The sequence below is a fragment of the Cyprinus carpio genome, chromosome B22 (assembly GCF_018340385.1).
Source record: "Cyprinus carpio isolate SPL01 chromosome B22, ASM1834038v1, whole genome shotgun sequence".
Classification (NCBI taxonomy): Eukaryota; Metazoa; Chordata; class Actinopteri; order Cypriniformes; family Cyprinidae; genus Cyprinus; species Cyprinus carpio.
The window spans coordinates 21369122-21384275 of record NC_056618.1 but is presented as its reverse complement, the minus strand read 5'-3'; the positions used below and the strand labels follow the sequence as shown (position 1 = coordinate 21384275).

Below are 15154 nucleotides of genomic sequence, written 5' to 3'. Positions count from 1 at the left end.
TTCCGACGGGGAACAAAAACAAAAAACTAGCGAGCAGCATTGGTACCATTGCCTTTGGATCACTGTGTGTTATTTTGAAACTCTTTCTTGGTTGTGTGGGGATTTGTTTTGTCATTGAGGAATGGAGCTTGCCTTCAGGTGACCACGGCTATTCACTAGAGACTAAAGAATAGAGAATAAAGAGATTTCGGCTGTGTGTGTGTGAGTGTGTGTTATCTTCATGTTTCCCCACTTTTTTGGTCCTTCTCACACAGATTATATTTAGATCATTGGGGCCTGATAAGGACTTTATATCTTTTTTATTATTTTTATTATTCAGATGGTGTCTGCCGGTGTCAGACTGACTGACTGTAGATGTGTGAAATGAATAACTTAACAAAGACAGCATAGAGCGGTGCAGAAGATAACAGAATTGAGACAAAAAGAGAGTCACACATTTAATTAACTTCCCTGAAAATACACACAGGAAAGAACATGATGCCGTGCACATTTCACGGCGAAGATTTTCTTGATCTGTCGCATTTATTCTCGTTTGTCTCACATCAGAAGAGCGTACAGTTTTTGTGTATAAAATCACGATGTCTCACAAGCTAGTACTCCACTATAATTAGGAAAAAGACTAATCATAGATAGCTAAGCATTAGCATTTCCATTCAGTATGTGTTCAAAAACATAGCATGTTATCATAACAACCTGTTCTAGCTAATCAATTATTAATATTATTTTTTTAGCAAGTTAGTGTAATGCTAGACTAGAAGGCTTAGTACTCCAGTATGGTTAAGAAAAGGCAGTGGCTATTTGCACTAAGTGTAAAATAGCAATAGAACATGCGTGTGCTATCTGCTTTACGATGTGATATGAGATTTGTAAAGGGAGAAAAAAGTTCTCCCTTTACATGTATATATATATATATATATATATATATATTACCCAGTTAGCACAAGCTAGTAGGCTAAGCTGTTAGCTTACTTTCTGGAGGTTAATCATATCATACAATAATACTACACTTAGACTAATTCATGATTTTTTTCAATATCTGTCCAGAAACATAGCTTATTATGGTATTTTGTTCTAGCCAATAGAAAACAGTTGGCACTGTGCTAAAGTAGTAGAGCAAGTAGCTTGCTATCTGGCACTAACAGCACAAAGAAAGGGAAATGTTTGGGAATTGTTTGTTTCGGTAAATTAGTATGGGCTAATTGGATCAGGCTAATTAGCCAAACTTTGACTCATCCTGAGATTCTTATATTTGTACAAAGATGTTGCACCATGGATGGTTTCTTTCTGTTAAATCACAGCACAGGCAAAAGGTCTTGTTGAATTTACAGAGCAATCATTTAGTCATCTGTGTCTAGAGATTGAGGTTGCACATTACCGAACATGAGCGATGGGCTTTCTGCCCTCTGGGCTTGAGAAGCTGCCTTATTTTACACATCCACATTTATAGCACAAAGGGAATGCTAAAGCTCATAAACTTTATATCTTTATGTGACAGGAAGGACTGTAACCTTGAAAATGTGCTGAGTGTCCCTCTTGCGCTTTTTTTTTCTTTCCTCTTGCTCTCCACAGCTTGCTCTCTACAGTCTTTTCACAGTTCCCCTCAACAAAGGCTTCTGAGGCTTTTTATGCAGTATTCTATGCATAGGGATCTGACCGCTAAATTCCATGTATCCTATATATATATATATATATATATATATATATATATATATATATATATATATATATATATATATTTGTTAATATATTTCAGAGTAGACAAAAAAGTGGCCAACAATATATTGCTAATATGTATTATGATATTTAGTATTGTTGTATATGAAAATACTGCATATGTATATAATAGTAATAATAATAATAATGGTTATATATAGAGAGAGAGAAAGAGAGAGAGAGATATTTAAACATGCAACATAGTTACAATGTAAAACAAGTGTCTTACCCAATGTATTACACATCGTTTCACATGGAAGTTTTGCTCAGTATACATTTGGCAGTATGCTAGAATTGTCTTCTGTTGCAGTTCCTTGGGCAAATGCCTAAACTGAATCTGCTCTAAAAACAGCAGAGTAGAACAGATGCACCATTTCTCTTTCATCTCCCGAGGAAAGAAAGTGATAGATTTTTCCCTCGCTTGTGGCCTGTTAACATATTAATAGCGTTAGCTGGTGTTGCTCTTGTGTACAGTATGCATGTTTCTGGAAGCTCGTGTGTAGCCCGCCTCAGCCGTTTCCTCTCCCTGTCTGTAAATTCCCACTACTGAATGTTTATCAAAGCCTATAAATGATAAAACAAACCTCAGAACATGTGACAGTTTTGACAGCCTTTGATGCCGAAATCGAGTTTGTACTTCAATTCTGATGGAAAAAGAGGTCTTGAGTGAGAACCCTCGCTGTGTGCTGTAGTGAAGGCCAAGACAGCAATCAGGAATTTTGGAAAGTTCAAAGGCAAAACGCAGCGTAGAACGTCTGACTAGCTTGAAGTTGGCACTTGAATTTCTTGACAAATCCACTACAGAAAGACATGGGAAGTTGTTTTTTATGGGCAAGTATTTTTAGTAAATCACATCAATTCAGAGCAGTTTTGTCAGGGACACATGCTACATTGCATTAAAATCAAAGTTGGAATTTTCAACTAGGAAACTATGTGGAACATATGGAAGCCTGTTTCTGCCACTAAGAAAAAAAAAAAATAAAATTTAGGCAATTCTGACTTTATAACATGCAATTGCGAGTGAAGTCAGAATTGTGAAATATCAATCTTTTTCCCCCTCAGAACTTTAGAACTTGCAATTGCGAGTTTCTCACAATTGTGAGAAAAAAAGTCAGAATTTTGAGAAAAACTCACAATTATGAGAAAAAAATCAGAATTTTGAGATAAAAACTCACAATTACGTTTAAATTTTATATTTAGTCACAGAAACGGCTTCCATAGGAACACACATATTCTCTTTTATGGTTAGAAATTTGGCAAACATCTGAAAACTGGATTAAAATATTTTAGCACATGAAAAACAATTTCTATGTTAACATTTGTTCAATTGCGTAACAATTGCTAGCACTCTTGGGAATTTGGTCGCTAGTAATCCTTCTTGATAATACAACAACTGCATTACTTGATGATAAAACTTTTTTTTTCGCAAATGTAAAACTGTAAAACTTAGTGATCATGTTGATTTTACATCTCTGAAACAAATGCTTACATTGGATAACACTGTTTACGCTAAATATTTATTTGATAGCAAACTTCATTGTTGGCAATAAAAGCAAATACTTTACATGGTGATAAAATATTTTCAGAAAATTTAAAACGCTGTAAATAATTTTAACAACAAATTTTAGCATTGGATAGTATCACTCATGTTAAAAAATGTGGTCACTAGCAGATTTCTTAGTTGACAGTAAAATCTGCATTACATAAGTATAAAATCGTTTTAGCAAACTTTAAGCTAAATTATTTTCTATATTGTTAAACTGCTTAACAAATGCTAGCATCGCATAGCATGTTTAAATTTGCTTACTAGCATTTTTTTGACAATAAAACAACTGGTCCATCACACACTTTTAAACCACAAATGTTAGAGCTTGCTATCATAACTTATGCTCAGAAATATAGTTGATATACAGTACTACACACACATTTTTTGTTATATATAATATATTATATATATATATATATATATATATATATATATATATATATATATATATATCAATTGTTCACTTCTACAACAAATGCTTTAGCATTAGCACTGTTGTCATTAAAAAAAAAAAAAAAAATTGTTTGCTTGGAATTTTTTTTTTTTTTTTTACAGGGCAATTACAAGTACAAAAAATGGAAATATGTTGATCACCTAAACAACAAATTCTTACATTGGATAACTTTGTTTACACTCAAATTTGGTGTTATTAATAAATGTTTGCTAATGGTACAGTTGATAATGTTTTACCTCTTTGTACATCAACTTCCAAAATTTCAAAGAATGGAAAATCTTTATGGTCTGAGATATCAATCAATATCCCAATACAATATAACTTAATAAACATAACAAATAAGCTAATAAATGACCAAAATCTCAGCTATTATTTGGGACCGTACTGGTAAAACAAAATTTTGAGTATGAATCATTTGAAAAACTATTCCTACATAAATTGTTGAGTTCAATTTAGTATGTCAGTTTTTATAAGAATGTTTTTTTTATGAAAAATTTGCCCAGATATTCATTGTAATGTTTCAAGAATAATGCCATTTTGCTTGATTCATGACTTAGCATTCCAGTTTCTACTCAAATAAAACTTGTCTTTTTGCTTCACCTCAAAAACTTTAAACAGCCTTGAACATCTCTTTCTCTTTTTTTTGCTCTCAGTTACATTCCTTAACAAATATTCTTCGTTTTTCAGGAGCGTCGAATGCACCACGAATGTCCTGCAGCACTTTGTTCTGCACCTAAACAATCAAAAGCACTGGAAGATGTGACCATGGTGCCTCTGAAAGTATTGCTTTACGTCTCCTGAGCATTCATAGATTGGCGCGTACTACATACTACAGGTGCTAGGCAGGAAACCGTCTTTGTGTTGCACCTATGAACGTCCCTGTGGTAATAACACACTAGCCTCACTTTCCCCATCTGCATTGTCAGTCCCTAATGAATATACAGAATTGAATAAAGAAGCCCACACAGTAAGGTGACTAAAAAAACTCTGAAACACACAGCAACTACAAACAAAAGAGTCTACACTTCACTGCAGCTTTTATATAATGGCAACTCGCACAGTAAACAAAGCATTGGGATAACAAGAACGCCGTCAGATGCTTAAAGGTAAATTTATCTTGGGAACAACAGCTTTTCTTTGTTCTTTTTACAGCCCCTTGTGAAACATAATTACTCTACTTATGCTTGTGCCTGATTAGGTTAAACATCAAAAGTTTTTTTTTTTTTTTTATGTACAGAAAAACTTACGCCACCAAAAATTATGCATATACAACTGATATCATCCATCTGTGCAAGATATTGTTTACTGGCAATTCAGATATATTATGTCATATTATGTCAGATGATTAAGTCATCATATAAAAAGTTACTGATCATGACTGAATTTTCACAACGTACATCACAAAATACTTCATGATTTCGACAATTTAACTTATTTTTAAAAGTTGTATTCATGAAATTTGCTTTTTAATATATCTTTCTTGTGACTGACACAATAAGCTTTCTTCTGATTCCAATTAATTTTCTCATTATCTTGACATATTAAAAGCTGTTGTTTTTTTTTTTTTGATCTCTACCTAATTTTTGGTGATTTTGCCATGATAAAAGTTGTATTTGCGAGATTTTAACCTTTTTTTATCACAACTTGAGAAACGTTTTCTCATGATTGACACACAAAAAAAGTTTTCTAATTTCTTCTTTTTTTGTAATTTTGTCATAAAGGTTATTTTCTCAAGATCTCTTCTTAATTTTGTCGTGATTTCACCATAGCAACACAAGATTCACAAGATTTCAGATTTCTTTTGATCACAACTAAAAAAAAAAAATAAATGAATCTTGTGACCTACCCGTCTTTCAGATGAGACATTAAACCGACTCTCTGTGGTCATTAAAATCCCAGGATGTCCTTCGAAAAAGAGTAGGGGTGTAACCCCGGCATCCTGGCCAAATTCGCCCATTGGCCTTTGACCATCATGGCCTCCTAACCATCCCCATACACTGATTGGGTTAATTTCTCCACTCCACCATTAAGCTGGTGTGTGGTGGGCGTTCTGCCGCAATATGGCTGCCGTCGCATCATCCAGGTGGATGCTGCACACTGGCGGTGGTTGAGGAGATTCCCCGCTTCTATGTAAAGTGCTTTGAGTGCCCAAAAAAGTGCTATATAAATGTAAGGAATTATTATTATTATTTTATTATTATTACTTCAACTTAATTTTCTTACAGTATTATCGTGACATAACAAATGCTGTTTTTTTTTCTTTTGATATGCTGAGATTACAAGAAAAATTGTGTTCACCAGATTTCGACTTGCTTTTGATATCGACGTCAACATTTTCTTGTGATTTCAACTTAATGTTCTCATTATCTAGACATAACAAAAGCTGTTTTCCTAATATTTACTTTATTTTTGTTTTGATCTTGACACAACAAATGTTTATTGTGATCTTAACTTAATTTTCTCATGATGTAGACATAACAAATGTTGTTTTGCACAAGAAAAAAAAACAACAACAAACAGCTTTTAAGTTGGGTTCCCAAAACATTTTTATGTTGAGATCTTGAGAAAATTTTAGTAAAGATCAATTGTGAGTTGACATCATGACAAAGACAGAAACAAACACTAATACAGATATGTTTTGTAATATGCAGGTAGCTTGACTAATAAACACTTACACTGACGTCATTGTTTTAGCAGGTATTATTATTAACAGTATTACAGAATGACTTGTTTACTTCCTTTGTATGTATTTAATTGCTTAGCAATGGAATTTTGTACAATAGCTGCACAGGAATTTGACAGTTGTCAGCTAACAGCTGCAAATGTTAGAATTCATCAAATAGATTCAACATTTATTCATCTAGTGAGACTGCTAGTGTTCGCTCAAGTGCTGAAAATGCAGGCATATTACAGTATGATGGGAGCAGCTGAGGGTTAAGTGCTTTGCCCAGGGGCAAAACTGCAGTGGTCACAGGAAGGGCAGTTTCATGTGCCAAGTTGATGTCCTTTGGTAGCTTGACTAGGATTTAGACAAGCCTCCAAGTGCAGAGCCTTTACAGCTACATCAGTCTGGTTAAATATAGATTTAGTCGGTGAACCAACCTGTTCATTTGCTCCGGTTTATCTGGAGTTTATTTGAATCCTCTTCCAATGCTGGCAGTCGATTCTTAAGTGTTGATGAAGGGGCAAAATAAACCAGCTCTGTTTCACAGTTATACCTCAGATGTCTCACATGCACCTCTCTTTGGTTTCTCTAGTCAGAGGTGCAGGTGTTTGTGAAGTTATGCAATATTACTTTTTGCTGTAACTGTGAAAACATACCAGTTTTTCATTTCAATTTCCACCACCTACCAAACACTCAGAATACCTTAGTAACCACATAGCAATATGCTACAAACACTTCAGATATGCTAGCATCATGTTTTGAGTTGTGCGTTTCTTTGTTTTTCGTTCAGAGGTTCCTTTCTGTTCTAACAAAACATGTTTTTACTCAACATGGGCTAGTAAGAAACCACCTATAGAACAATGTTAAAACTCCTCAAAACATTCTAGCAGCATGTCAGTGTGTTTGAAGGCATGCCATGTCCACTTATTATAAGCAATGGTTATTAAGTGTCTTTTCAGTTTATGGAATTAATAATGTAGGCAGGTGCAGGTTGCTACAGTATATTTTGGTATGTGCCTTATTGCCAAGATTTGAGTTTATGGACTTCTTATTTTTTTCTAGGAAGATCTGGCAACACTAAGTCAAAACGTACACTGTGATTTATTGCACTATACTTACAGAAGAAAAGACACAACTCTGATAAGTGTTTAAATACGTCATTTATGACGCACTAAATTAAAGTTGACACTACAAAATTTTTCAAGAGTCAATTCGGTTGTAGTTACTTCCATAAATTACTGAACTGTTGGTGTACAGAACAGGATTAAGCACTAAACGTTGAAATAACAACCGAATTTAGCTGCAGTGTATATGGGGCCATTGTGTTTGTGAATTTTGTGCATTTTCTTTGTTGCTTTTGAAAGTCAACTTTGCTTCTGCTTTCAACCTCCATCCTTTCTCTTCTAGCAAACCATGTTTTTACTCAACTGTCATCTATTTATAAACACTGCCTGGTAGGTGCGGACCCCCTGGTCACCTGCTCTGATCGCACAAACAAAAAAAATACACAAGCGCACGCTCATTCTGCTGCTGTGATGGCCTAGCTGTCTGAGCCCTGGGGACAGTGGCTGCTCTAATGATGGAGACTGAGGGGAAGACCTGCTGTGAGTGAATAATAGACCTGTCCAGACATATGCCATGTTCTCTGGACTGGTGATTCCTGCTGGGCAGGGGGCGGGGCTTATGATGCAGCTTTTTGATTGGTTTGTTCTGATAGTTGAGGAAGATGCAGAAGTCAGGTGAAGGCGATGTCAAAGGTTTTCTATTAAGTATGTGATTTAAAATCAAAATTTGATGTCCAACAACAAACATTGGTTTTATTAATGATTGGGCACATCTTCTGTGTTGCTCTCCATTTGACTGATATTCATGTTCATGTATCTTCTAATTACTTCACCTATTTTGTTTAGTTTGATTTTATTTTAAAGAGGACATTACAGTTTTCTATTGGCCATTTTTAAAAGACAAGCCCTTCAGTGTTTAGTTCTGCATTTTGTGTGTGTTTTGTTTTGCTTTTTTTTTTTTTTTTATGTTGTTAATTTTTTATATTGGAGATTTTTAAATTTTTTTTGGAAAGGCATTTTTTTTGTTTTTGGAAAGCATTGCAGGTTTCTATAGGCCATTTAAAAAAGGATGTCTTTTTATGTTTTTTTGCTTTGTTTTATTTTATGCTTTTTTGCTGTTTTATTTTGCATTTTGTTTTGCTTTTCCCCCTTTTTTCTTTTCTTTGAGAAAACATTGCAAGTCTCTATTGATCATAAAAAAGACAAACTCTTTGATATATACCAGACCAGATTTGTATTTCAGTATAAAATATGAATAGCATTTGTAAGCCACTTCATTGGATCTTTTGAATGTATCAAGCTTAGAGGTGGTTTTGAAAAAACTTGTGGCATTTAAGTCTGTATAGATTTTCAAGGTCCCAGGCTTCAATTTTTAATGTGGTACGGGACTCCTGAGAGTGATTGATTGTTCACAGCAGCTAAAGTTCAAGCTCTTTGAGTTAGGGTAGAGAAATAGATCTACAGGCATTTACCTTAACGCCCCTGTCAGTCTCAGCACCCTTCCTGGACCACTGCCGTTAGCACTACATCACCCAGCGAGTGTCAGGGGAAGTAGGGCTCCTCACTGTAAGAAAATCACCTTGAGGGAGAGCTCTGGAGTTCACTGGAGATAAATCCTGTTGTGCGGGAGCCTGACTCGCAGCGAGAGTCCACTCATAATGGCCTCTTTCCCACTCGGAGGAGATTAGTGTGAATACAGGTGGCAGTGAGTATCCTACAGTAGCTGCACACATTCAACATCACTCGCAGTGTAAACAATGATTTTGACCAGATTTTGTAGTTATGTTTGAAGCTTTGGGTTCCTAGCATAAGCTTTGATTTCTCCAAAGAGTAATTCTCCTCCAATAATCAACTCTCCCACCTGCTGTTTTGAATCTGAAAGGTCTAGTTTCTGCCTCCTGGATCAATGCTTGTAACTTTTCACTCATTTCAATGCTGCAACATTTAAAGTCAGCTGCCTTAATATATGTAGTTTCATAAATATATGGAGTTTCACTTTCTTTTTCCTTGATTTATTTCTGCAATGTTTATGTGTTATTTTTTTATTATTATTTTTTTTTTTATATATACACCTAATGGGCAAATAAGGACATTTACATTTTTATTAGGTTATCAAAAGGTTATTTTAGAAATAATATCAGGAAAGTAAAACTTTGTGTGGTTAGATAAGTGTAAAACAAAAAATTGTAGCAATATATAAAAAAGTATATTGTCTTTTATTAGCAGTTTTCTTTGCTTGCTTTTTGCAGATCAAAATTTACGATTTCAGTAGCCGCTTTTCTTTTACACTGCCAGAGGCTTTATTTGCACTTTTTGCTGGCGCTAAATCATGTCAGTTTAATTTCTGAGGTTTTGTATCATTTATATGTCTCGGTTTGGCGTGCTGTTGCAAAATTTGACTATTAGTTAGGCCAGCTTCCTCCTCAGTCATATATTCAGCCATATTTTTGGCACAAATCTAATGCATATGAAGTCCATTATTCACCTTAAGTTCATGCTGTTTTTTTTCAGTGAGGTCTTGGGTTGTATTTAGTGTAATTATTGTTTTGTCAAATGTCGTACTGATCACAACTAGTCAAGTTGAGGGTTTGTCCACCCCCAAAATTAATGATTTGTCATTATTTACTCATTATCTTATTGTTTATATTTGATTTTTTTTTCTTATGTGAAACAAAATATGTTACTTCTGCTCTTGTTGCTCCCTGTTATTATTATGTGAAAGTATAAAACTACAGATTTAGTGGCTCAGATTCCCCTTCTGCATAAATAAATAAAGAATGCTTTATAGCCAAGATTATGAAATATTTCAAGAACTGTTAGTCGCTTCCCATTGCTAGCCCCACATATAAATAGTTAAACATCTTTCAGCTCAAGTGGATACACATTCCCTGTAATAGATAAAAAGCCATTGTATTTCACTTTCAGTTAAACTCATATTGTAAAACGCTTTGCATTACCCTTAAATGCTGTGATACATTTTTAAAGACATACTTAATTTAAAACTGTCAGACTCGAGCCATTCTGAACGCATGCCTCGGGTGGGTCGATGAATTTCTCAGTGCAATGCTTATTATTAATGTGGGCTCCATAGCAAATGCACGCTAAAAATCTCTCTTGCTCACGATTAGATGGCTTAACCATCTGCAATCTTTCTCTTTCTCACTCTTTCCAGTATTGTCACGCACTTAAAACCGTCACAAATGATGAAGAAAAGCAAGGTGACCTGTTAGCCACACCCCTAGATGAATAAAAACATCAAATATGGGCTATGTCTATTGCAACTGAAACAGACTGCCACCCAAGCTTTTATAAATCACTGCTATTTTTCAACCTGTTCTGGGATCAGTATATAAAGATGGGGTCATCTTCATTTGGCGAGCAATCCAGGAGAATGTGGTCATCAAACGTCCCTCATTATGAGGCTGTACAGGTGAAAAATATCACACAATGGGCCTTAAATTTGTACTCCACCAGTTATGTATTGACAGCGATTTGGAGCAGGAGCTCGCGGAAAGAATTGCATCCACGGAAAAAGGCCTTAAGTGCCACTTAAAAAGCGCTGAATCATGGTCTCTTAATGAGGCTGCATCTGTTCAACTTTTAAAAAATGATTTCATACTGGCGAAATGGCATTGTGCTTTTATGGAGGGTTTTGTCGAGTGTAAATGCGTGTTCATTGGGAGGGCAAACTCTGTGCGTGATATTAAGACTGTGAATCAAAGTTTAAATGTGTGTTTGTGTCTTCTCAGAGTTGGTGCGTAGCTGCAAGGAGCAGAGGTGTCAGTTTGACTGTGTAATCATGAGAAATGGGACATCCTGTTTCTGTGGAGAAGGTTTCGAACTGGAAGAGGACGGGAGGCGGTGTCGAGGTGAGGGTCATTAACATTTGAACTCTGTTTGAAGAATTTGACTCTTTAGATATGTCACTAAATTTAATTGCACCTTAGAAACAGTTTTGACTTATTACAGGTAATGAAAACTTCTAGAATGAAAACTTCCCATGAGCGCCAACTGGAAAAAAAGCAAATATTGGTGTAAGATCATATCCCTATACTCGGTGCCAGATGAAAAACATTTGAGATAATCAAAAGAGCCTTTCTTAACCAGTGCGAGCTATGCTAAACTAGTAGGCTAAGCTGTTATCTACCTGACCATATTTAGCTTTGGTATTGTGATGTGTACATTGAAAAGTGTAATTAACATATTTTTATTATTAAGAAAATGTTTTAAATGGATTTTCTATCATTCCTATTTAGACACTGAATAGAGTACCTATAGAAATTAGTCTCAGAAAATATCTGATGAAAAGCATACTGTAGCATGTTCACAATATCTTATGCTAATTACGAGTTTTCCGTAACCAGTACAAGCTATGCTAAGCTAGCAGGCTAAGATGTTAGTTACCTGAAAAGGTTTGTTTTTTGATTACACTTAGATTACAACAGAAAAAAGTAATCTGATTTTGTATCAGTGTTAGTACGCTAAAATTATAGCCACCTGAAAAGCTTTACATTTTATTTACCTTACCGTATTTAGCTTTGCTAATGTGATGTGTACATTCAAAGATGTAATAAACATATTTATATGATTAAGCCAATGTTTTAAATTGATTTTCTATCATTCCTAATCAGATCCTGAATAGATTACCCATACCATATAAATTAGTCTCAGAAGCATGTTTGTGATATCTTGTTTTAGTTAATCAAGAGTTTTTCTTAACCAGTTTGAGCTATGCTAAGGTAGTAGGCTACAGTAAATTGTTAGCTACCTGAAAATGTTTAAGTAAGACCATAATTCAACAGATAGTAAATCACATTTTTTTCTTATTAGAATAATGTGTAATCTGGTTTTGTATCAGTTCCAATCAGGCATCGAATAGAGTACCTATAAAATGTTCTCAGCTAATATCCGATGAAAAATGTTATGTGTTCGTGTTATAAGCTTGTAATCTGTTAGCTACCTCAAAATGATTAAACATCACCATTTTTAGCTTTGGGAATTTGAAAGAGATTCACATTATTTCTATTTTTTTTATTTCACAGTTCTAATAACGCACAGAAAAGAGTAATCATAAAAAGTTGCCTCAGCTGATATTATTTGGAGTTGTCTAGAAAAGCTAGCTGTCCAATGCATGAACTTGAACCTCAGAAAAATTGTTGTTAATTTCATGATAAATTATGGTTATGTTAACCAAAACAGCAATTTACTCACCCTTCCCTCCCCAAACTATATTTGCATATTCATGTTTCTTGATAGGTTGCTGGGGAATGGTGACATTAAGAGTTGGGTTTGCATATTTAGGTCATGTTTGAGCACATTTAGCGTTTAATAAATTGCCCCGCTGTTGCCCACAGATCATGATGAATGCAGGGATTATGGGACATGCAGTCAAATCTGTATGAACACGCAGGGATCGTACAGATGCGCTTGCACAGATGGCTTCAGCCTGCAGGCCAACAGACGATCCTGCAAAGCCAAAACAGGTGAGTCCATTTATCATCCATGTTAGTTCCAGTTTCAGTCCAAAAAATAAAAATAAAAAATGCGTATTAAGCAACATGTATTTTACTTTGATCTTCAACGGTGCTTTAAAAGTACAAGTCTGAGAATAATTAAACCCATGCATGAATCAAATATTATCTCAAGTTACTGTACTAAATGCTGGAAAGATAGACGACTGGTCTAAATCTGTAAGAGAGTAATAAACTCTAACAATAAACTGATTTTTAGCACATTGATAGTGCTAAGGGGTGCTGATTGGATTTTAGGGTTGCTAGGTTGTTGCTAAGGGTTTTTTGGGGGTAGTTGCTAAGACATACAGTAAGGGGTTTTGAGCATTTTTAGCGGATTTTTGCTATGTGGTTGCAACAGTGTTCAACACCTAGCTTGTTTACTGGATAGTTTAGAATGGTTTTTAACGCATTGCTATTTTGTTTATAGGGTGTTCTGTGAAGTTGCTAGGAAGTTCTGAGGGGGTTTTAGCACATTGCTACAGTATGGTTGCAGGGGATTCTGGGTAATTGTTAGCCTGTTGCCAAGGGGCTCTGAAGGATTTTTTGCCCATTGTTATGTGATTCTGGGTAGCTGCTAAGTGGTTGCTAAAGCTTCTGCTGAGTTTTTAGTACATTTCTAGATGACTTCAGGTCATTTTTGGTAGTTTTAGTGTATTGCTACAATATGTTGTTGTTGGGGTTCTGGGTAATTGCTAGCCTGTTGCCAAGGGGTTCGGAAAGATTTTTAGCTCATAGTTATGTGATTTGCTAGTATTCTGGATAGTTGCTCATCATTTCCTAAAGGTTCTGCTGGGTTTTTAGTACATTTCTAAATGACGTATAGGTAATTTTGGGTAGCTTAAGTGCATATCTACAGTACATTTGTGGTCGTAGGGGTTCTGTGTAGTTGCTAGCCTGTTGCTGAGGAGTTATAAGGGATTTTAGCGCATTGCTATGTAATTGTTGGGACTAATCTGGGTTGTTGCTAGCATGTTTCTAAGTGCTTCTAGTGGTTTTTATTGTTTTGCTAAAATACATAGTTGAGAGGGTTCTGGGTAATTGCTAGCCTTTTGCTACCCTGTAGAAAAAAACAGCATATGCTGGTTAGGTATGTTTTGCATACAAAAGTAAACCAGCAAAGGATCAGCTCAAACCAGCATCCCAGCTTCAAAACATACCTAACCAGTATATGCTGGTTTTTTCAACAGGGTAAGGGGTTCTACAAGATTTTTTTTAGCCCATTGCTATGTGATTTGGTAAGAGTCTGGGTAGGTGCTAGTTGGTTGTTTAAAGTTTCTGTGGGGTTTTTATTTCTTTATGACTTTTAGGTCATTTGGTTTTAGTTTTATTGCATTGCTACACTATGTGGTTACTGGGGTTCTGTGTAGTTGCTAGGTGTTGCTTACAACTGAGGTGTTCCAGAGTGTTTAAAAAAAAAATAAAAAATTATAATTTTTTTATGTTTTATCACATTACTATGTGGCATTGAGAATGTTCTGAGTAGTTGTTAGCTGGCTGCTAAAAAGGTTTGAAGGTTTTTTTTTTTTGTTTCCTTCATTTTAGCATATTGCTCCAGTATGTTTTTTTGTTAAGGGTTCTGGGCAATTTTAGGCTGTTGCCAAGAGTTCTGAGAGTTTCAACCAACTTCTAGGTCATTTTGGGTAGTTGCTAGCCAGATGCTAAGAATTTCTGAGGGTTTTTAGTGCATTTCTACAGTAAGTGGTCGTTAGAGGTTCTGGGTAATTGCAAGCCTGCCACCGAAAAAAAAAAAAATATGTGGTCGTTAGAGAAAATATATAAATATATATATATATATATATATATATATATATATTATTCTTATATATATATATGTGTGTGGTTGCAAGTTGTTATAGGGTTGTTGAACATAATAATAACATTTACTATAGAGAATTGTCTCTTAGCCAGAACCACTAGAAAATAAGTGTTTAATAATGAAAATACGGAAATGTCAACAAACTCCACAATTTCAATTTATAGTTGTCTTTAACATCCTAAGAACTAGTCTGGACTAGATGGGTAAACACAATGCCCTCTGGGATGTTTGATTGAACAGGAAAGCCTCAGTGGAGTAGCGCGGTCACAGTGGTGATCATCCGAGTACATTAGTATAGATGACACTGTCATTCGCCTGATGCGAGTGTCAGTTACACTTATTGTCATCAATATGCAAATGGCCACCGGCGAGCTGGGCTATGA

At 35.1% G+C, this 15154-nt stretch overlaps 1 protein-coding gene across 1 annotated transcript in view; it reads left to right on the top strand.

Annotated features, from left to right (window-relative positions):
* The window catches only part of LOC109064589 (low-density lipoprotein receptor-related protein 1B-like), a 252014-nt gene that overhangs the window by 48903 nt on the left and 187957 nt on the right, over positions 1-15154 (top strand). The window contains 2 exon segments of the mRNA XM_042749544.1: positions 11192-11311; positions 12797-12925. Of these exon segments, the coding sequence (XP_042605478.1) occupies positions 11192-11311; positions 12797-12925 (249 nt within the window).